General features: G+C 38.4%; 2 protein-coding genes across 2 annotated transcripts; both read left to right on the top strand.

Annotated features, from left to right (window-relative positions):
- The first annotated feature begins 3,375 nt into the window (after positions 1–3,375).
- LOC111222535 (probable E3 ubiquitin-protein ligase HERC4) lies at positions 3,376–12,146 on the top strand. The gene is made up of 22 exons (XM_022746296.1): positions 3,376–3,665; positions 3,750–3,870; positions 4,032–4,108; positions 4,657–4,878; positions 5,086–5,177; positions 5,588–5,718; positions 5,952–6,076; positions 6,175–6,370; positions 6,519–6,578; positions 6,966–7,071; positions 7,247–7,442; positions 8,125–8,273; positions 8,400–8,516; positions 8,631–8,729; positions 8,883–9,047; positions 9,259–9,399; positions 9,508–9,674; positions 9,778–9,835; positions 9,947–10,017; positions 10,654–10,837; positions 10,974–11,076; positions 11,536–12,146. The coding sequence occupies exons 1-22, from the start codon at positions 3,440–3,442 to the stop codon at positions 11,745–11,747; spliced, it is 3,018 nt and encodes a 1,005-aa protein (XP_022602017.1). The 5' UTR covers positions 3,376–3,439; the 3' UTR covers positions 11,748–12,146.
- Positions 12,147–13,083: 937 nt separating this feature from the next.
- Positions 13,084–22,858, top strand: LOC111222470 (probable E3 ubiquitin-protein ligase HERC4). Its single transcript, XM_022746206.1, has 23 exons — positions 13,084–13,375; positions 13,488–13,620; positions 14,448–14,524; positions 14,654–14,875; positions 14,970–15,061; positions 15,440–15,570; positions 16,039–16,163; positions 16,528–16,604; positions 16,709–16,827; positions 16,967–17,026; positions 17,113–17,218; positions 17,350–17,545; positions 18,185–18,327; positions 18,433–18,549; positions 18,722–18,820; positions 19,043–19,195; positions 19,305–19,439; positions 19,622–19,791; positions 19,927–19,987; positions 20,070–20,179; positions 20,749–20,932; positions 21,051–21,150; positions 21,852–22,858. The coding sequence occupies exons 1-23, from the start codon at positions 13,195–13,197 to the stop codon at positions 22,070–22,072; spliced, it is 3,012 nt and encodes a 1,003-aa protein (XP_022601927.1). The 5' UTR covers positions 13,084–13,194; the 3' UTR covers positions 22,073–22,858.
- The last annotated feature ends 1,151 nt before the right edge of the window (positions 22,859–24,009 follow it).

The raw sequence follows: 24,009 nt of genomic DNA, 5'->3' as shown, positions 1-24,009 counted from the left end.
GAGGGTTATAAGTGTGAATACATTTTCTTCTTTATTGGTGGGTAACTTAATTGATAAGAATGTAGGCACGCATATATAAGCATTTTGCTTCTGCCTGAGCCTGTTCAGTCACTACGTAATACATACAGACCGTTGACTTTGTTTTTTGTTTTTGTTTTTTTCTGTCTATACATAGCTTATATTTACTGTATAATGTGTGAATGAAAATTACTACTACTATGTTGTATTATTTTTATGATATCCATTTCTGCTTACCAGCAGCATTTAAACGTACCCTGGGGAGTTTTCATTGTAGCCGAAACAAACATGGTTTTGTTTATACTTAACATTTTTCATGTATTGTGTGAAAGGTCCTACAGACACATTAAGTGCTTTTCCTGTTTCATAAAACCTTTGGAAAACATTTTGAAACCTTCATAGATCAGATATTTTACTGACACATTATTGCCAATTGTTATCACCCTCCACAGTTGCCAGAAAAGTGTCTGTGTCTATGTATGCACACTACACCAGGCTCGTGATGTGCTGTGAGTCCACCTGCACATGCTGGTAGAACAAAACACTGGAAGAGCTCGCCTAAACATTGCCCCACAGCAATGTTGGACAGGGCAAGATTAAAATCTATACATGGACTTTCTAAGGAGACCCTGAATGCAACATAAACATCTGTCACATGCTGCAGCTTACATTCAAGCATGTTCTCTTCTATTCTGTTTGAAATATGGCATCACAACAGCTACATATAGTATTGTAAGTAATGGGATATAACTCTAAGGATGTATTTTTTTAAACCCACTTCTTGCTTTTCGCTGGCTGTACAAAGAAAGGCATAATATAGAAATTTGTCACCAAAGCACAAGGCAGACATAACTTTTATATACCTCACTGTTGTGATATGTCATGGGTCACCACCTCACTGCCTCATTTTGTTGTGTGTAGCACTAAACTGAGAGAAAATATTCTGTATCCACCACCAGTCACCACTATTTTCACTTTGAGGGTCATATTCCAGACACTGCTTCTTCACACACTGACCATACTAAGATGTGACCAGTGCGCAGAACTGCTTTACTTGTTCTTGGAAATATGGTCCGTAAGTACTGGACGCTTTATTGGTTCATTCAAGCCAAGCCCACAGGCAGACATAGGAAGGAGATGGACAGTTTCAGAGGACGCCAGATGAGGTTGCAACTTCAAGGCAGTCAACCTCCATCACCAAGACCACATCTTCTTGCATATTCAGGGTGCCATCTACTGGAGAAAAAAATAATAGGAATAGGGTCCGTGCATTAAGTATAATTCTTCTGCAGTTCCTCACGTTGTATAATGAAAAATGCCAGTTTTGGGGGTATTGCCTAATTTCATTGTCCTACTTGTGTACATATGTGTGTAAATCTGTTGACGCTTTGAATGTGTTATTGTACCACTGGATGAAGACGTGCAATTCAATTCAGCGCGCCAAAGCGTCAGTTTGTTCCGTTATCCAACTTGTACAATGAAAATTAAACAAGGAAGTCGAGAGCCGGAAACAGAGACAGCTCGTCTTCAAAGTAAAGGTTGCGCGTTTTGAACAACCTTGCGCTAAGCTAAATAAATAAACAAACTGTCTAAATACTGAGCCTAATTCATAACTGTTATAGTTTTTTTCTCTTTTTATTAAGCTTACTTAATCTGTTACTTTGGGCTTTTTTTTTTTACTTTTTTTTTTACTTAAATAATAACGTATACTGTTGGAAGTGGGGTCATATGACTGCTGGGCTGAAGAGCAGAAGGAGAACAGGTGTGCTAACTGGGCAGCTCACACAGGTGCCCTGGATATTGTTTGTTCTGTGTCCTGAGCTCATTGTGTTTGCCCTTCAGCTGAGCTGCTTCCCTCAATCATTTCACCTTTGTTCCTGAGTGCCTTAAGTGAGTTTATTTCATTATATTTTCTCAAGTCATGTTTATTGTTTAGTAAATCTAATCTCCTTGGTTTGTTCTCATGTGATTATATATTTAAAGTGAGAAAGTGATGTACTGATTTGTGATTTCAAATTGTTCATTGTTGTTGATCTGAGATAAAACGGTAGAATATGAACTGTATGTGCACTTTCTTTTATTTATGCAACAACTCAGCTGTAACTACTCACACCTGACTGATTCCAAGCAAAACATTAAATACTTTGACATGGAACAAGCTGACTGCTTCTCCTGCTTTGCTCATCTCATCAAGTCAAGTCCAGTATACTCATAGAAACACAGCAAGTAGAAAATTTCATTTTCAACTTTACATGATCATTTCAATAAAATTCCCAATAGGCTTCTATAATGACTTTAATATTTATCCTTTTAGCTTGTTATTTTTCTGCACCAGATACTTTGAGGATGGAACCCTAAATCTTATTCCTGTGCCCCAGAACAGATTGGTGAATATTTGTGAACATGCAGCACTCTCCTCTAAAGTTAGAAAGCAAAGGGAGAACCTTAAAATATGTGATGTCATCCCAGTTTGCTCTATGACAATGAATGGGGCTCTGATGCCGTGAGGCCTTAAAATGTTTGAGTACTTTCTTACACCAAAATGAGGCACACTACACAGCTACTGCAGATTATGGGGTTATGGGTTTCTCCCAGTGGCTCAGTCATTTCAGCTGTATAACATCAGTAGCCTGACTGATGAAAACAAGCCTTTGTGTTTTTTTTATAATATGACATTAGCAAGTCTAATCTCTTATTTATTAGTATCTTGAACTTCATGCACAGCTGCTGTTGGACTTTTACCTTCACTTCCCGCTGCAGTTCATGGCTTTTAGCTGCAGCTCATGAATTCTGAACCTTTCTTTATGGAGTTTGTGTCACTTGCAGCTGGACTTCATGTTTACTGGTTTAAAAATGTATTCAAAACCTAGCAATAGGTTGGGTGAAATGAACAATTCACCATTTTGGGTTAAAGGGTAAAACCCAGTGCGTGTTGTGTCACATAGTTACCTGGCGGTGGCGTTTGTTTATTTATGTGTCTATTAAAGTTTAAAATGGGGTAAAAATAAAAATTATCCAAACAATTTTTTGAGTGTAAGACTCACCTGCACATTCAACAGTAGATGAAAAATGAATGGTAACGCTTGCAAATGATGGTGTTAAAGATATACAACACTACAAAATCTTCATTAAAAACACGTACTGTCTAATTATTGCGCTATTCACGAAAAAGAAAATGCCGAGTCAATCGTTCAGTTTCACTTTTATTTTCCTGACTTTAAGCCGGTAACACATCACCTGACTGTGTGTGTCAGTGTCTCACCGGGCTGTAGTTTCGTTTCACCCCGGTGTTCATTTGTTTAGGTTTTTGTTTCTCATCGCTCACATGCTGAGCTTTGCTTGCAGTTTAAGTTTCGTTTTTCGGACTGACAGCTGCGCTTTAATAATCAGCTGACGGTCCTGACGAGGCACCATAACAAAAATGTTCTCATGGGGAGAGGACTGTCAGCGCGGGTTCTGGTTAAAAGACTCCGCCTCAGGTAGCGACGGTGAACCGGAGGATGGAGTTCACTTCTTAAACTTGAGTTACCACATCAGGGATCTGTCGGCAGGTCACAGTGTGCTCGCTTTTGTCAAAACTAATGGAAATGCGTTCATCATTCGCACAAATGAGAGCAAAGATGGGAGAAGAGTCAGAGGAAAACAGAGTGAGTATCAGTCTTGTGTTCTGTTTGCATTTATGCTGACATGCACTGTCGACTGATGTGTCCCTGTGGTTTGTGTACCGACAGAGTTCGTAAAGTGTAAAGAGAAGATTCAGGCAGTGAGTTGCGGTGATGATTTGGTCACACTGCTGTCTGACAGAGGCACAGTTTTCTGTGTGGACTCAACTCGTCCCCCTTTCACCCCAAGGTAAAGACAAACAAAGTTTACACGCTTAAATTTTGCAACAAAATGGTGCAAAATATCAGATATTTTGGATGTGATTCCATTACTTGTCTTACAGTATGTAGAATCCTAATTTGTTTTCATCCACATCAGCTCGGTTCTTTTCTGTTTTCCTGTCCTCTCAGACCGCTGGAAGTTTTGTGCAACATACCAGTTTCTCAGGTTGCTTGTGGGAGCCAGCATTCAGTTGCTCTGACTAAAGGTACAGTAACATGTATAGCAAACAGCTGCTAATGTACAAGCTGAAGAAGAAAAAAAAAATGAGATGAAGATAATTATAATTATAGATACATTTCATTTGTGCTGCTCACAGTATATTGTGCATGTAATTTTATTTATTTTATTTAAAATAAGCATTTTAATATGTGTCAGGGTAATTATTGTATGAAATTTGGATGAAACAACCCTCATTACTACTACATGAGTAGCCACTTTGGCCTATTCAATCATAAACAACAAAACAGAATTAAAACTAAAACCCTTCTCCTTCAGGAAACAAAGCCCATGTCTGACAACAAATGTTAGTCTTGCATATTTTTTTATTTTATTATCTGGCTCTCCACCCTCCCAAAATACATAGGATGTCACCAATGCATTTTAAAAGTGACATATATGGTAGAACCTTTTTCTTAATTGTGGTTTGAAGAAAAAAGTCCAGGGTTGCGACATGTCATCACAGTGTCTGAGAAAACAGATTTCACTTTTGTAGAGTGAGCTGGAGCTGACAGAGTCGTGCTGATTTCCCCACAGATGGTCAGGTGTACGCATGGGGTCAGGATTCCAGGGGCCAGCTGGGTCTGGGGAAGGTGAAGACCGACACCAACTCACCCCAACACCTCCGATCTCTGTCAGCAATCCCCCTGGTTCAGGTCGCTGCAGGGGGAGAGCAGAGCTTCGCCCTCTCTGTCTCTGGAGGTGTGTTCGGCTGGGGCAGAAACGACCGTGGACAGCTCGGCCTGGGTGACACAAGAGGTGCTGCACAGTTTCACTTTATATTTTAAGATATAATGTATGTTTTTACATAAACATCAAGGTAAAACTGCAATGAGTTTTTTTTTCCTTTTACACACCTTTTTAAAGGTGAATTATACAAGCAATAACAACACTATTAGGATTTAAATCTATAGAACATACTATTCCCATGGCATGTAAACATGAATGTTCATTTCTTTTCTACAGACAGACATACACCAACTCCTGTTCACTGCCTGAACAAGAAGAAAACGATTCACGTTTCCTGTGGAAAGGATCACACTGCCGTTCTGACAAAGGTAAGTCAAAAAAGGCTGGTAACAAAACGCATTACATTACATTTGCTTTCAACCAGGAGCGCCTCAGTGGCTCACCTGTTAGAGCGCGCACCACATAGGTGTAGTCCTAACCGCAGCGCCCATGGGTTGCTGCATGTCATCCTCTCTCTCTCTCTCTCTCTCTCTGCCTTATGCAGATGGAACGAGGGAATAGGTCCCTACAGTGAAAATATTCATGTGCAATGTTAAAAACCAAATTTTTTCAATTTAGTTAATCAGTACATTTTAACCCGTCTTTAGATATCAGCTTAGAAAATGTTCCTCTCAAAAAGTCTTGACGTCAGTTTTATTAATTAATATGCACAGTTAAATCTCTTATCAGCTGATTTTCTGTGGGACTTTAAACTGTTGCTGTCTGGTTGTTTTCTCAGGATGGTGCAGTGTTTACATTTGGCTCCGGTCAATATGGGCAGCTTGGGCACAACTCATTCAGGGATGAACTCCATCCTCGTCTTGTTGCAGAGCTCTTGGGGGCAAAGGTCACCGAGATTACATGTGGACGGTACCGTATCCCTATCTTTTTTATACTGCAATAAGTCTGTGCCTGTTTGGCTCATTATCTTGAACTGCTTATTAGCAACTTAACAGTGACACCCAAAAATTACCAGTTTACTTTATCAAATATTGCAGGAGGCCTGGAACCGGCTGAAGTGAAAACTATGAAAAGAAAAGTAGTGCATCTATGTCTATCTGTGCCTCTGATGATGTGCTGTTTGTCTTACATTATTTACTCAGACATCACACATTAGTGTTGACAGACTCCAAGAAGGTATACGCCTTTGGGTGTAGAGAGCAAGGGCAGCTGGGACACAGAGACGAGAGTCATCCGTCGGTGCCACTACCTGTTCAACTGCCACAAGGTAACTACATTTCTGGTATAAGTGAAATCAACTAATGAGGATATAATTAAGTGATGTATGAAAGAGTCGACATTGTTACTCATTACTAATAATTTCAGACAGAGGAGATGGTCCCAAAATTAGAAACATCTTCGCAGGAGGAAACTGTTCATTTGCAACATGCACGTGTGATGAGGAAGTTCACGAGGAGTCGAACACCGACAGTATCAGCAACGAAACACAACATTGTCTTGATGACATGATTGACAAATGGATCACTAAATGTGATCCAAAGACATGGAAAAAGATAAAACAGTAAGTATAAAGCAGTTGTTCATTTTCTCCAGTTGTAATCAGTTTGTTGAACAGCCTGATGTTTTGTGACTGTGATTATTCATTTGGAGCCAAAGCTTTTAACACTGTTTTCTCATTGCAATGGATTAAAAATGTAAATTGTTCACAGGGAAATCCACAGGAGTTTTTCCTCTGCATCCTGTTTGAACAAAAGCTTCCTCGAGCAGAGGTAAACACAGTACCTCTATACACGATCATCACTTCTTATCTGGTGAATTATAACATTGACTTTTTAGTCATGCTAGCAGCGTGGCCCTAGGGATGGCCGATAAAAGATGACACTTTGTGTTTCCTCCGCCCCTTTGATCCAGACTGAAATATCTCAACAACTGTCGGATGGATTGTGATTAACTAGGGGGCTCAGCTACATGAGTGTTTAGTAATTAGCAAATGTTAGCATGCTAACACATTAAACTAATTAGATGAAACATTAAACAAACATTATACTTACTAAACATATTAGCATTTAGCTGAAAGCATTTGTTGTGCTGAAGTAACAGTCTCACAAAGCTGCTAGCATGGATGTGGACTTAGTCTTTTTTCTTTGTCTTCTTAGCAAAGACAAACATTTCCAGACGTCAGCAAAGTACCCCGGCTTGAACTTGTCACGTGCGCGACGTGCTTTCAAGAAACTGGTCAAGAAGGACGATGTTTTGGCAGAGGTATTTAACTGAGTTGCACAGTATGTAATGTGTAATGATTATAAAAAGCCTGCTGACTCGTCTGAGGCCTTTAAAAATGACCAACCAGCCCCAGTGTTTTCCCTCTAAGCACCTGTAACTACCTGAACCCAGTTTTTAGTGAGTGACCTTTTGCAATCTTTTTTTAAACGAACAGGTAGAGGCTGCGATCCTGCACTTGCTTCTATCCTTTAATAAGAGACCGGTGGGAGTGGAGGGCTTGAGGATCTTCCTACTTCTCAATGAGCTTCTGTATGTGATCCAGAGATGCAAACGGCAAAAAAGCACCAAGCTCGCAGAGGCGGTCGCTGCTGCAGTACTGGGCTTGTCTCCTGTAAGCCTTCAGGTCATAGGTAAATAATAATATCTTTATTTTTTTATCTCATTTTTAATAAGATGCAGTTCGTTAAAGTTACAATCCTTCAGATTTTCATGAACTCAAACCCAGTTTTGGATATTATTTATTGTCAATGTATTTTTCTTTCAGTGATTACCTTTCTTTAGAACAGGATTTATTAGTAGTGGCAGAGTCTGCTGGATTCAGGTTGCCTACCTAAGCATGACAGACTCACACTGCATGTATGTAATCCAGCTCAATTTTTATCTCATTGATAACATAGTCAGTCTTTCCTGTTCAGTGTCTTTACACCATATCAGAGCTGTATTAAATTGCTGCTAATGTAAATGGAATATTTCATATCGGTGTTGCTTTGTTTTAAAAGCATTCAGCAGGCAGGAAATATGACTCAAAAATGGGTCCACAAAACAAGACAACAGCAACTTTAGACTTTCTCTGACATCAGATGAGTTTTAAATATTGCAGGGAGTAAACTGATAGATTAAGAGCTGCACGCTGCACAACTCCACAGGAGAGTTACAAGCTGGTAACCACAGGTGTCACCAAATCAATCAGGACTGAGATTTTAAGGATTATAATTTTAATAGTTTTAAGGTACAGTATGTCCTTGATGTCTGCTCAGCTGTGAAATGCTCAATGGGGTTTATGTTTGTAAATCTGCATGTTGTCTTCCTCAGGGGACTGGTTGTCTTCACTGTCGACCTCCACCATGGTTAAATATGTGAAGATGTGGAAGCAGTCCCTCTCAGTCATCCTGTCCTATCAGCCTGTTCCTCGCAACTCTGGAGTCAGGAATCTGCTCCTAGTCCTCCAGTACATGTACAATGTGAGTATCAGTTTCTGTCACGCAGCATAATCCTACGCCAGTAATCCTACTCAGGCTTACTACAAAATAGAGTTTTTTTACTTTGTTGAACCTTTCACTTAATAAAAAAACCCACTTGTTTTAAAGGTCAACAGCAGGATCCCAGAATCTCAAAGGATGCAGGAAAGTGATTTTTGTTTGTCTATTGACAAAGGGTTTCTTCAAGAGGACCTGCAGCTTTGGCGTTCACAGTTGAAACGCAAGGTAAAAACAAATATTGTTTATTATTTTCTGAGCTAAAACCATGAGCCTCTACATCATGGGTTTGAATCCGCTTAATGATTTCAGACACTGTCTACTCATGTTTTTCTCTTTTAGAGTGCGCATGCTGAGCCACTTATCCTTTGCAGCTTTCCAATTGTGCTGGATCTGCAATCAAAGAAAGCAGTGTTTGACATGAATACATTTTACACTATGGTGAGTGAAGCCTTGAGCTGTGCCTCAGAACTAGCTTTCACACACAACACTGTCCATGTTGTTGGTGTGTATCATTGGCGTGTCATAAAATAAAAATGTTCTCTGTGTCAAAAATGGTTAAATAAACTAAATGAAATCTTGATCTTATTCAAGGTTGAAGCAGTAAGATGCGCCATCAGGGATTTCTTAATGGAATTTGGATGCTTTCCACCATGTCCACAAGACGTGCTCTTTGTACTGGACCTGAGTCGAGCATCAGTTTTGGAGGACACCTTTGAACAACTGGCTGATCAGGAGGACTACAAGAAACCACTTGTGGTAAACATGTAGTTTTGGTCTGATAAACATAGCATGACCAAAGTCACACTAAAATTGCATTGTTATTTTTATTTTTTTTTGTCTTTTACGTATTATGGATAGTTTCGTTGAGAGGCAACCTTTCTTTTACAGGAAAGCCCTGATCTCTTTCACGCCTGGAAGCTGCCCGGTTTCAGCAAGAGAACTTAGTTTGTGCCCTTTTGTCTTCTAGGTCTTTTTTGATGAAAACCCTACAATTGATAATGTCTACACAAAAGACTTTTTCTATGAAGTCTTTCACAAGATGGTGTCAGCCGAATCTGAGATGTTCATGTTCAATGACTCCACAACACTGGCATGGTTCCCCTCCACAGTAAGACTTTAGAATGAAACAGTATTACCTACCTATAACCTTATAAAAAAAATATACAGTAAATCTTCAATCCTGTACTCAAGCAATTGTCTCCACCATCAACACCAGGCAAAACAGGAGCACGAGAGGTACTTCCTGTTTGGGGTTCTATGTGGCTTGGCTTTGTGCAGCCAGTGCATCATACACTTGCCCTTCCCAATGGTTCTGTTCAAGAAGCTGCTTGGTGTAAAGCCATCACTGGAGGATATGATGGAGTTCAGTCCATGTGTTGGAAAGTAAGTAAATTGAAGTCACACTAATTTGTAGGTTTAGGTGCTGATTTTGCAGAACTTACTGTAAATAGAGTTATCTTAAATATTATATTATTGTTGCTTAAAGGAGTCTGCAGAACATCCTGGAAGACGATGACATAGACGACCTGGATATGTGTTTTTTAGTAGGTGGTCTATAACATTAACTCATTTATCCTCTTTCTGATAACCACCTGACAGTCTGTTATTATTTCCCACAGCAGTGAAATTACTATCTTTTTTTTTTTTCCTAAAAGATCACCTGGGATGGGACAGACGTTGACCTTGATCCTGAAAATCCTGAAAAGCCACTGACAAGTCAAAATAAGTAAGGACCATGAAAGCATTTACCACCCTGCCCAAGATTTTTGTGACATTCTTGTATGTTGTGTCATTGACTATAATTTAAAGAAAATGTGAAATCAGCATTAATGTATGAGGACTCATTACTCTATAATTACACATGCACTTTAAATATGAAGTTTAAGTGTTGTCTCTCACTTGTAAGTCTTTTTGGATAAAAGCCAAATGAGTACCACAAAATCTGGGGTGTCACATATAAGTACACCCTTTGCTTCACAGATTTTCTGTGGTTATCTGACACCCAATAAAGTAAAGGGCAACTGCTATAGAGAGCTATTAAAAAAAAGTCATTTATAATTGTGTATAATGTAATTGTGCATCATCTTGAAAGAAATTAAAAAGATATATTATGTCTACTTTATATTATAATTATTTGACCAAGGGGAAGCATGTAAAAGAAAATAGGATAGGGCCCAGAACGGGTCCTTGAGGAACATCACAAGTAAGTTTCATAGAGAAGTAAATGAAACTCCCAAGTTCCACAGAAAAATGTCTGAGATTTCAACCACTCTGGCATGAAATTAAGAAAAACAGAGCAGTTAATGATATGACAGATGTGTGCACCTAGTTGATGAATTAAAACTTTTTATCTGCTAAACAGGAAGGAGTTTGTGGATGCCTATGTGAACCATGCCTTCAACACATCAGTGGAGAGCGTGTTTTGGGAGTTTAGGCGAGGCTTCTTCCAAGCGTGTGACCGGGACATAGTGAGGCTGTTTCGGCCAAAGGAGCTGCATGAAGTGCTGGTGGGCAAAGACTTCCACGACTGGGAAAAGCTGAAAACGGTACAGTCCAATACAAGACCTCTGCAGGGTCTCGTTTTTCTCCGCAGCTGTAACTGATTTATCACATACTCGTGTCCTTTATTTGAATACTTCAAATATCAAATGTCATTATAATTTTCTGTTTTACTGTAATTAGAACACAGGTTATGAGGGAGGGTACCATGTTGACCACCCCACCATACAGATGTTTTGGGAGGTGTTTGATGAACTAACTGAGGATCAGAAGAAAGCCTTCCTTTGTAAGTACTGTACCTTATTTTAACATATAAGAACGTACTACTATTTCAATTTTGACATTAAAATTGAAATTATATTGCAAATGTACAAAACTAGACTTACTATATATATGCACTAAATCAAGGGAAAGCAAGTTATCATTGGAATTGGTTATCAATACTGTTTTATTACCCACAGATACAATATTTCAGTCTCGATGATTCATGAAGGTTTTTACATTTACTGTTCTGTACACTTGGTATCTGGTAAGTTGTTGTGAGAAAATGCACTTGCACAGTAGATAGTGTTTTACCAGCAATTTTTGGCATTAAAAGAACTGTGCTCGTTAGCAGGAGCAATGATAGTAACATGTGACTGAACTGACCTTAGGGGAAGGAAGTACAAAGCTTTATACGAAGGATGTCTTAAAAATAAATCAATAAAAAAAGGATCTCACCAACTGCCATTTTTCCCTCCATTAGGGTTTCTGACGGGTTTTGAAAGGGTGCCTATTCTCGGCCTTGAGAACATCAAGATGATAATCAGGGGCTTACAAGTCGAGGACCTCTCTGCCGACCAGTACTACCCTCAGACACACACATGTTTCTCTTGCCTGGAGCTGCCCTTATACTCAACCAAGGAGATTATGCAAACCAGGCTGACAGAGGCCCTGAGCAACAACGGAAGAATGTGAAAGTGATGGAGGGACGGTCCCTCAGCCGCTCAGTGTCTGTAATGAACACAGTCTTAACATAGAGATATCACTTGATGGCGGACGAAAGACCTGGTGTAACAGTGTATTAGAAAAAATTCTTTATGATGATGTGTGGTGGGTGTATATAAAAAAATTCATGCCTCATAGTGAAAATACTGATATAAATTGTGTACATATGTTGCAGGGAAATCATTTTATTGTTTTGTTTTTTTGTTTTATTTTACGTTAAGTGTGTAATATCTTTTTTGCATACAGAAAAGCATAATCCTCTGCATTTGTACAGACTGTCCATGTTTGTTTCTAGAACTATAATGTAAGAAAATAATTGTCATATGTAAATATTATTTGGGAACAAAAAAAAATACATTCTTTAATGCATTTCAGTTGTAAAATAATATTAAAATCTCAACCCATATACTTCACTTTCATCACTTCTTACCAGCCGTGTGTGTGTGTGTGTGTGTGAGAGAGAGAGAGTTGGTTTTCAGCACTTTAGCACGTGTATATGTGTGTATCTGTCTGGGGACGTTTTTTGTCACCACTATATATATCAAACTTTATTTGTGTTGCACTTTTCATACAGGTTGGTTCCGTTTTGCTTCACAGATGACTGATAAGCTAAATAGAAGAAAATACAATTTAGAACATAATTACAATAAAAATAAGTGAATAAAATAATTGATAACTCCATAGTGTCACAACCGTGTAAGATACGGACACAAATCTTTACAGTGTACGTGAGATCAAAATAAAGGCTAAGGACCAAGATGGATGTGGTCCAACATATGACTACTGAGTGCTCATGGGTAAATGCACTGTATGTTGAAATGAAACATTGCAACTCCTTAATACGTGTGTTAAGAGACATAAACATATATTTGTATTGTTGATATATACATATATCTTGTAAGGATTACCTTCAGCTAATGAGTGCTAACCTGTTGCCTTTTGCACATCTTTAATATCCAGTCACAATTTCACAACACTGAATGCTTCATAAAGGTAGGGAATGGACATGAGGAGCTTTTTTCTACGAGACAGGTGCACAGTGTTTTTTTCTTTAGAATTAGAAATAGATAATATTTTTAGAATAATTTAAGGTCCCTAATCCTATGCTGAGTATGTGAGCTTTTCAACCAACCAACCCTGAGTTATATTTTCCTGTTTAGTGTCATTTTTTAGTAACTATAATTACCTCATCATCCAAGTACCGTCATATAATGACAAGTGCAATCAACTCCAGTTTCACTTTCGTTTTTCTTTCCACTTCAATTGTAATAAACTTCTGACTCGCTGGGCGTGTTAGTCTGTAAGTTTTGCTTTCCTTTGGTCACAGCAGCTGAATGAGCCAATCAAGAGCCGCCTCTGACTGATAAAGCTGAATCATAAAAGCCCGAGGTCGGTTGGTGAGAGGCACTTTACGAAAATGTTTTCTTGGGGCGAGGACCGTCATCGGGGCTTTGGCTTGAGAGGAGACTCAAATATCGCAACCGAGGATGGAGTTCACTTCTTAGACCTCAGTTACCACATCAGGGATCTGTCAGCAGGTCACAGTGTGCTCACTGTCGTCAAAACTAATGGAGAAGTGTTTATCATTCGCACAAATGGTGAGTCTTATATTCCCATCTCTATGTATTTAACGTTTGGTGAAGGAGGGAAGTTCTCTCTCTTTTTCCCCTTCACTGATCAGCACCTGCTGTGTCTCTGTGGTTTGTGTAGACCTACGTACAGAGTTGGTGGGGTGTAAGGAGAAGATTCAGGCTGTGAGTTGTGGTGATGATGTGGTCACACTGCTGTCTGACAGAGGCACAGTTTTCTGTGTGGACTCAACTCACATTCCTTTCACTCCAAGGTAAGAACAAACAAAAGTTTTAAGTTTTGTAACTAAGTGCAAATTTGAGTATTTTGAATAATGAGATTTTGTTTTTGTTTTTTTTTTTGATCGGTTGATTGTTTTGTCTTTTGAAAAGTCGGCAGTTGAATTCAGTTGATCTTACTTGAAAGTTGATCTTACTTTAAAAAAAAAGTGTCCTTAAAATGTAATTGTGTTTACTTCATTTGATGAAGTCGTTGCAACTTAAAAATGGCGACTAAAGTTAACTTGCTCTTAAGTGGTAGCGACTTAAGTAAAACAAGTTAGTCTGACTTGTGTGGGAAAGTTGTAAATAAATAAATAAATAAATAAATCAAGTAAGCACAACAAAGAATGATAGGTTCACAGGATTGTTTTTATATTTAAGAAAATACCATTTTGAGTATTTTAACTAAAGACCAATGTATGAATTAACAAAAAGTACCCAATGAAACAAATCTATTTCTAATCGCGACAAAGTATTCAATTTATGCACTCAATTTATGCCTGCAAACACATTACCCCAGAGCATGCTGGGACACTCCACCACTGGGACCTTCCCACCTCCCGCTCTACCCACACCCCAAATAAAAACTCCAGGAACACAAAGTTACGAGTCCAGTTTTCTTACGTGAACTTAGTTTCATACCTTCGTCAGGCAAAAACAGTACATTACTCACATTACACGAGTTGAATCAACAGGATAGTGAGAAATAAGTAAACTACACTAATGTAATTCAAGTCAGCGGTATAGGTATTACCTTTTACAGCCAGCTCTGATCATTTCTGAACACGTGTCTAAGCTATGTTTGTTTCTGTTGTTTCAGCACTCCCAATGCTCTGTGTAACATACAAGTATCTCAGGTTGCTTGTGGGAGTCAGCATTCAGTTGCCCTGACCAAAGGTACAGTAACATCTACATTAAACTACTGCTAATATACAAGCTTGACAACGTGATTGTAAAAGTCCAACAGTGCCTTAGGTGATGGTCCAAGTCATAATAATAATTAAAGTGATGGTGATTTCCCCACAGATGGTCAGGTGTACACATGGGGTCAGGATTCCAGGGGCCAGCTGGGTCTGGGGAAGGTGAAGACCGACACCAACTCACCCCAACACCTCCGATCTCTGTCAGCAATCCCCCTGGTTCAGGTCGCTGCAGGGGGAGAGCAGAGCTTCGCCCTCTCTGTCTCTGGAGGTGTGTTCGGCTGGGGCAGAAACGACCGCGGACAGCTCGGCCTGGGAGACACAACAGGTAAAAAAAAAAAACACTTATTATATACATGTACATATACTGTATGTATTTATACCTTAACATGTAAATCTGACGTTTAATATCTTTTGTATAGACAGACAAACACCAACTCCTGTTCACTACCTGAACAAGAGGAAAACTATTCACATTTCCTGTGGAACAGATCACACTGCCGTTCTGACAAAGGTTAGTCTTCACACTCTCATGTTGTAAGAAAAGAAAAAATACACAAGTAAACACTTGCAACTTACTCAACAAATGATACTGAAATGATGGAACGTGTTTTGAATGATCTTTGGTGAAAATGTTTAGTTTAAGTAAATGACATAATGTTTGTAACATGATAGATATCAGTGCAGAAATGTATTTTAATTTGTTAAAAATTTCAGCAGAAAAAATGTAAAAACAATCAGTATCATGAGCCAATCAGTAATCAGCCATTAGTATATCAATAATATTTACTGTCCACTGACACACTTATACTCACATACTGACTTTGTGATGTAAATGGAAGTACAACAACAAGTGGTGCTTTAACTGTAGGTGTCTGGTTGTTTCCTTCAGGATGGTGCAGTGTTTACATTTGGCTCTGGTCAATATGGGCAGCTTGGGCACAACTCATTCAGGGATGGACTACGCCCTCGGCTTGTTGCGGAGCTCTGGGGGGCAAAGGTCACCAAGATTGCATGTGGACGGTACAGTACAGTTCTAAAACTTATGATAACCAATTACACAGAGACATTTCAGCTCGTTCCTGGTGCAGTTTCAGCAATGATTTGAATTTCTTTTCTTCCAACTGCGACTGTGTTTACTTACAAATGCCAACGTGAAATATGAACCTCTCAGGATCATTCACACACTGCCAGTTGACACAGACGCAGCGCTAATGAAACGTAGCTTGGCTGCATGAGTTGTTATTGAATGTCAGTCTATAAACCTTGACATTGTGAAAGAAGTTATGTCAGTGTTGGATGTTTGAAATTCAACATTTCACAACAAGTTTCATCTACCAATAGAGAGATTAGTACACTAGCTGTAGTCTGGTGAAATAAATTCTTGGAGGCTGCAAAACATTTGAAAAAGAAACTTTGTTGACATTAAAAATATATGCCTGAAGATCAAAAACTGTCTGACAGTCTTAATATTTCTTTTTTCTCAATCAGGCATCACACATTAGTGCTGACACACTCCAGGAGGGTCTACTCCTTCGGGCGTGAGGAGCAAGGGCAGCTGGGACACGGAGAGAAGAGTCATCCATCTGTGCCACTACCTGTTCAACTGCCACAGAGTAAATACAGTTTTCAGTTTGTATGCAAAATACAAGGCTCAAAATCTATAGTTGAAACAACTGTAGCAAACAAAATATAAAAAATGTATGATTATGTTAATGACTGATGGGACTTAGACACAATTGTGAAAAGGTGGGTACTCAGCTAGGATTTAAAAGTGGTGGCTGTCCAGATGTGGAAATAAAGTGCGACCAAATCACAAATTTTAAGGCAGTTCAAAAACATGTGTGTGGAACCTTGTTGCAGAAGAAGATGGATAATATAACTCTTAACGCCTTCTTCCGAATACCTACTGCATGTTTGAACGTTCCTCAGAGGATAAGATTAAGGATAGACGTAACTTTTATTCGATTATTATTCCAGATCTCGGCGATGGTCCCAAAATAGGAAACATCTACGCAGGAGGAAACTGTTCTTTTGCAACGTGCATGTCTAACGAGGTGCGAACACAGACACATACAGTACACACCCTAATGATACCTTTACCCCATTTAAGTTATTCTCCTGAACCAAACATGAACTCTTTTTCTTGTTTCTTTCTCAGGACATTCAAGGAGGGTTGAGCACAGACACTAAGAACAATGTGACACAGCACTCTCTTGACGGGATGATTGACAGATGGACGTCTAAATGTGACTCAAAATCACGGAAAAAGAGAAAACAGTGGGTATAATGGAGAACCAGTTATTTTTCTCTCAATATGTATTTAATTTGTCCAGTGTTTTTGTTACTGTTATTTAGCTCCAAAGCCATTAATACTGTATCCTCAGTGTTATTGACTAACCATATGAAACCTTCACAGGCAAATCCACAGGATGTTTTCCTCCGCTTCCTGTTTGAATCAAAGTTTTCTGGACCGAAGGTAAATGCAGAATCTTTGCGCATAATCATCACTAATTAGTTTCTGGTTAATTACAATACATTTACATGTGCTTCTTGTCTCGTTAGCAAAGATAAACATTTCCAGACCTCATCAAAGTACTGCGGCTTGAACTTGTCTCTTGCACAACTTAACTTTGAGAAGCTGGTGAGGAAGGATGCTGTTTGGACAGAGGTATGAAACTGAAATGTGATTGTATGTTAGTTATCTTCTCAGTGATTAACAGGAAAGAGTGGGGATTTTATTTTCTAAACCTTTTAGTAAGTTAGTTGTAGTTCAGTTAGTAAATTATATTTTCTCAACAGGTTGAAGCTGCTGTTCTGCAGTTGCTTCCTTCTCTTGATGGGAATTTGGTGGGAGTGGAGGGGCTGAGGGTCTTCCTGCTTCTCAACGAGCTGCTGCATGTGACGCAGAAACACATACAGTGGCCGAACACAGACCTGGCCGAGGCCGTGGCTGCTGCCTTTCAGAGACTGTCTGCCGAAAGCCTCCAGGTCATAGGTACAGTGAAATATAACTGTTTGAAATCTTTGCTTGTTTGAGAGGCTTAATTTTTCATTAATCGTAAAATCGTGTAAAAGTGTGATCCGCCAACCTCCAGTACGGTCTGTGTCCAACAAGGAGAAAAAGTTTGTTCTTGATACGTTTCTAAAGCCAAATTACTTTTTGTGAAATATAGTGTGGTTGAGGAGGAGAGGACGCGCTTTGCTGTTGCAGGGCTGTTAGTGTTGTTGTCATGTTTTCCAAATACCCTATATATTCTGTAACAGTGTTGTATAACACCTCAGACCAGTGTCTGCGGTTGAGACATTATTGTAATAAGCTGTGTCCTTGAATGGAGTCTGAAATGTGCCAATCACACACCTGTTGAATTTTTCCAGAATATAAACGGTTAATTGTACATATAAATTAAGAATTAAAATAAATAGATAAATGCTTTTAGAATAACATTGGTTAAAGTCGGAGATAAATGTAAACTGACGCATTAGTAACTGGGTAACAAAAAGTTAAATTTAAAAGCATATTGTAAAATTAATCTTGTGAATCTCTTAAAATTTCAGTGAATTCAAATATAATTATAGAAGTAATTAAATTCTCACTGGCATTAATAATTACAAATCTGCATGTTGTCTTCCTCAGGGGAGTGGTGGTGCTCGCTCCCAGTCTCCACCATGGTTAAATATGTGAAGGTGTGGAAACAGGCCCTCTCAGTGTCCATTAGGCCTCTTCCTTACAACACTGGAGTCAGAAATCTGCTACTGGTCCTCCAACACATGTACAATGTGAGTCTCACTTGCCTTTTATCTCCTGTAAGTTTCAAACCGTACCAAATGTAATCACGACACACCCTTTCTATAAAAAATGTTCTTAATATTCCTGCTTTAAAGGCCAACAACAGGAGTGCAAGACGTACAAGAATCCCAGAAAAAACGTACTGTATGGGAATTAACAAGGAAATTCTTACAAAAGATGTGCTTCTGTGGCGTTCAAAGTCAAAAATCCAGGTAAAAAAAAAAAGAGAAGTTTAATAAAACACATCTCAGGATGTCAGTCAAGTCATTCCCTCCTCTCTCTCATTTTTTATATAGTTTCATATAGTGTTCATTCATTTAAAAAGAAAAACATCTCATTTTCATTGGTAGATTTTAGTAAAAACTGAGCATGCTCTTTTTGCAGGATGTGAATTATCAACCAACTACCCTGTGTAACTACCCATTTGTGATGGATCTGAAGTCAAAGAAAATGGCTTATGACATCGATGCAGGAATCACACAGGTAACTTAAGCCTGGAACGGTCCAATAAATCAGTTTTTATCATGTTGTGCAGTTTGTTTCATGTGCCTGTCCTGATCCAGAAACTTACAGTATATGTATTAGCTATCTAATTTTAAAGCTACACTAATAAATTTTAACACTGGATCAAATAAAACATGTATAATGTGAAATGGGTTGCAATTTGGGACCATTTTTAAAATGACATTTTGAATTGTATTATAGGGAGATCACCAGGTAATGTTACCTGGCCCTTATGGATGGGTTGTCCAGCCTGAATCTTACTTCGAACTAAAGCTGAAGCGAGCTTCTCTTTTGAAGGAAACCTTCAGTCAGCTGGCTGCTGCTCATCACAGTGTCTTCAAGAAGTGGCTTGTGGTAAATATTTAATTTTGACCTGATGGTTGAAGCATTACCAAATAATTTTGTAGTTATTTTTATCTAAGCTTCTATCTAAAAGGAAGAATTGTGACTTTTTGTCTCCCAGGTGTATTTTGATGAGGAACCAAAGATCACAGATGTCTACAAAAGAGACTTTTTTTACCACTTGTTTCATGACATAGCTAAATCTGGGATGTACATGTTCAATGACTCCAAAAGGGTGGCATGGTTCCCATCCAAAGTAAGTCTTTCGACTTACTTTTAACCTCATACAGCAACATTTCTAACCATGGACTCAGGATTGTCTGTATTTAATGGATTTCTTCTCTTGATGTTAAGCAGTAATGCGACAATATGCAATTTCACTTCATTTCTATTCAAGCAATTTCCAGAGATTTATTATTTCTACTTTTATCAATGCAGACAACAAAGAAGAACAAGAAAAAATTCTTCCGGTTTGGGGTTCTGTGTGGACTGGCCTTGTACAACCAGAGTATCATATACTTGCCCTTCCCACTGGCTCTGTTCAAGAAGCTGCTTGGCGTTGAGCCGACACTGGAGGACTTGATGGAGTTAAGCCCATCCGTTGGAAAGTAAGACATTTTAAATTTAAATACAAATTTATGGTTTTGCATTGTGCTGTCTGGAAAGTCACAATATATTAATAATACTGTACAGTAAGTAAATAAACATTTATGTTAATATAACTCTTTAATATATTTTTTAAGGAGACTGCAGTATGTGTTGGACTATGACGGTGACCTAGAGGACCTGTGCGTGTCTTTTTCGGTTGGTGTTTTACTCTAAAATGTGGCCAGTAATCTATCTCATTAATAATAATCTTTCTTACAGTATTACAATGTATTTTCAGAGATACCATAATCTCCTTTCTTTAATAACTGATCTACAGATCAACTGGGATGGGACAAATGTTGAGCTTGATCCCCAAAATCCTGAAAAGCCAGTGACAAGTCAAAATAGGTAGGTAACTCTATATTTACTGTATATCTGGAAGGAGCAATATCAATGATATATTTCAATAGTTGGAGCCTTGATGCAAACATTAAATATAATAATCCAACGCTGAATTTAATTAAAACTAAATGTATAATATTTGATAATCATTCAATCACCTCGAAAAGCAAACTCATGATAAATGATATTGAAAATGAAGGAGTGTCTGAAATTAAATTTCTAATAGATGCATAGAAACTATGCTGGAAGCCACATATAACCTATATTAAAGCAAAAATACCAAAGTCAATTGCTATAATATATGAAGTCAAAGATCTCTAAATCAAGTGTTTGTTTGTTTTCATGTTACCTATTGAGGTTAAACATCATGTATTATTAAAAGTATAGACTATAAGCTGTAGTTTCAGCCTACACCCATTTGGACCTGTAGAAATCATTGTATTTAAATTTGTGTATTTATACTAATCTATTAATTCTATATCTATACAAACAAGCTAAATTGTGTACGTGACCTGCATCTAAAGTAGCTCTGACTCTGATGTTTCGGTGGATTAAAACGTTTATCTGCTAAACAGGAAGGAGTTTGTGGATGCCTACGTGACTCACGTCTTCAACACATCAGTGGAGAGTGTGTTTCAAGAGTTCAAGCGAGGCTTCTTCCTGGTGTGTGACTGGGATTTTGTGAAGCTGTTTCGGCCAGAGGAGCTGCAGGGAGTCCTGGTAGGCGAAGATGTCTATGACTGGGAGAAGCTCAAACGGGTACAGTCGGCAAAAAGGCCCTTCGTGTTCTAGTTTTCTCTGCAACAGATTTCCCACATGCTAACGTGTTTGATTTGACCACGTCCCAGAATCTAAATGTTTTTGTCACCTCCTTTAGAACACAGTTTATGAGGGGTACTACGATGGCCACCCCACCATACAGATGTTTTGGGAGGTTTTTGATGAGCTAACTGAAGAACAGAAGAAAGATTTCCTTCGTAAGTACTGTACCAAATCTTAAGAGCTTTTCCATGTTGAAACCTATAGACTCTTATATTGATATGTTAGGATGCATTGTAAAACTGAGCAAAACTTTCAACCGTGCCAAGCCATACTTTAACAAAAATCTCGTACTGCTTTGTAGCATATCGAGTCACCGAATGCAAAACAAAAAGTGGCTCGATCTCTGTCAGATCATGCAGGCAGCGTGTTTCCACACATGCTGTTTCATTATCGTTAGAATAGTGCAATTGCTTTCAGAGTTTTTTGAAATAATGTGTACAGTATCGGTGCATGGCAACTAGAGAGTGGTTAATGGTAGGCAGCATCAACACTTGGTGGTATGGTATGATTAGGGAAACATTAGTTGTGGGTTTGAGACAGGATGCAATTTCCAGCTGTCTACTTTACCTGATTGGCAGTATGAGCTCCTCACCCTCACTTTCTCATATACATAATGAAATGCCCTCATTGTTAACATCATTAGTTTCCTGTGCTTGAAAAGTTGTAATAGTTGTTTGTATGAGGTGAACGAGTCAAAAGTAAATATATTTTAATTTATTATGATTACTATTAGTTATCTTTCACCCACCCATATAAATAAATAAATAAATAAAGCAGATGATTCTGACGCACAAAAATGTGAACAACAAAAAGTAACTTGAAGATTCCTACTTCTCCCTTCGCTGGTGTTCTTCAGTCTTCCTGACTGGTTTTAGGAAGGCTCCTATTCTCGGCATGGACCAGATCCACATGAGGGTTCGAATCAAGCAAATCCTGAACGGCTCCTACGATCAGCACTTCCCCGAGTCTCTGACATGTCACTCTATTCTGGAGCTGCCCTTGTATTCAGCGAAGGACATCATGCGAGACAGACTGACAGAGGCTCTGATGCCAAAGAGAGGATTCGAAAGGCCGTGATGAGGCAACAGCTGCTGGACAGGAGCATGTACTGTACCTGTGCTGGGAAAGGCTGGACTTCATTTTTACTTTTGGATCAGCTTCCCTGCCTCAGGATAAAAAAAAACAAATAACTGTACTGTATGCACATGACTTGACACTGTAACAGTGCAATTTAAAAAGATTGACCAAAAACAAGCATTTGCAGCCATTCCCTCTCAGCAGCTCTAAAAACTGATGCCAAAAACTTTATTTGCGGTAATTTAACTTATGATCTAAGTTATTTATGCATATATTGTGAGTTGTATATATTCTCATAAAAATGTTTTTATGTGGCACATTTTGCTTAGACCCAGATGAAATAAAAATATATATTTATTTTCCAGTTTATTGTGTACACCTTAATGAATCTAATGCAATACAGCATTCCTGTAATAGAGCTTATCCTTGTGAAGTTTACAAAGTTCTTTCTGATTCTGTGTGAGAAAAGTATTATTTCAACTGTAGGGTGATTTTTGAATCTTTGATTTGTATTAAATGGAGTGTGACTAAATGCTATTGTTATTATTGTCGAATGAGCTGGAAGTTGTTTGTAAATCAGATTTATCCTTTGTTTAAGTTATCTAAGTTGCACTGTTTGGTGTCATTGTTTTGCCATGGTTCTATTGTATATTCTGTTTTTACTTCACACTACGTAACCATCGTATTGAGTCAATTGAAAATAATCTGACATTAGAAACACCTTTGTACAAAAACATGTAAAATATGTTTTTTGAAAATGATGGAGCAATAAAAATTTTACATTCATCAAGTGTCATCTGTGGAAACACTGAAAAGTTCCCTTTTTCTAGAGGTGAAATGTAATGTATTATGGTATGAATGTAATGAATGTCCACACTATATGTTTGTGTACTACTTTATATGATGGTGAAGAAATTAACTAAACGTACTACACAGTCAATTGCTGGGTACCAATGTGTCATTCTTTGTACTACCACTAGAGAGCGCCAAAAATACCACATAGTCGCTTGTGAATAAATGACAATACATGGGCCTATATCCTATGAATACAGTATATCTTGCATTGAAATTGAACTCTGCCAAGCTTTTATATTAGGAAGATTAGGAAAATAAGGAAAATTGAAAGTGTTATCAGACCAGTGAATCAATCAACCACAGCAATATTGGAGAGATTTAAAATGTTAGAGGCACATCTTGGGTCAGAAACACTTGGTTGTTGCTGTTTGCATCACATGCACTGTGTTTTTCTGTTTTCTTCTCGAGCAAGCAGGATTGAAATCCTGCTCAGGGATTAAACATGGAGTCACAGGTACATCTGAAAAGTGTGTGCCTTCTTGTAAATGCTACATAGTGAGGACTGAAAAAGTATTTTGAGGACATTTTGGGGGATGTGAGGACATTCCAGTCCTCACAACTTCAAATGGCTGTTTGAGGGTTAAGACTTGGTTTTAGGGTTAGAATTAGCTTTTTACCCTCATACAAAACCTTATATTCTTTATCTGTACTACATGCTGACGGATGGAAGTGTGCTGGGTGCAGGTAGATATAATATTGAAAGGAAGAAAGAAACAAAGAAAGATACTAAGAAACATGTAGACCACTAGATGGCCCCATTATCCTGTTGGTTGACTGGTTTAGATGAAACAAAGAACTGTTGGGATGAGATCAGCTATGATTAATGCAGACGAGTGTAGCTTTACAGAATAACAATGCTTGGAAGGGAAAACCTACAGATAATAACAAAAAGACATTAAATTAAGTCCATTTTAAGAATGAGAATGTCAGTGTGATGTGATGCTACAAACTAAATGGGCATGGAAACGAGCTACCACACACAAACAAACTTACATTTAAATGATAAGATCATTAGTAAATACTACCTGACATACTGTAGCTCCCTTTAGAGATTGTGGAGGAATACTATGTGAATGTTCCTC

This window comes from Seriola dumerili, unplaced genomic scaffold, assembly GCF_002260705.1.
Source record: "Seriola dumerili isolate Sdu_G_001 unplaced genomic scaffold, Sdu_1.0 BDQW01000097.1, whole genome shotgun sequence".
Lineage (NCBI taxonomy): Eukaryota > Metazoa > Chordata > Actinopteri > Carangiformes > Carangidae > Seriola > Seriola dumerili.
This window is presented reverse-complemented; position numbering and strand designations above follow the sequence as displayed.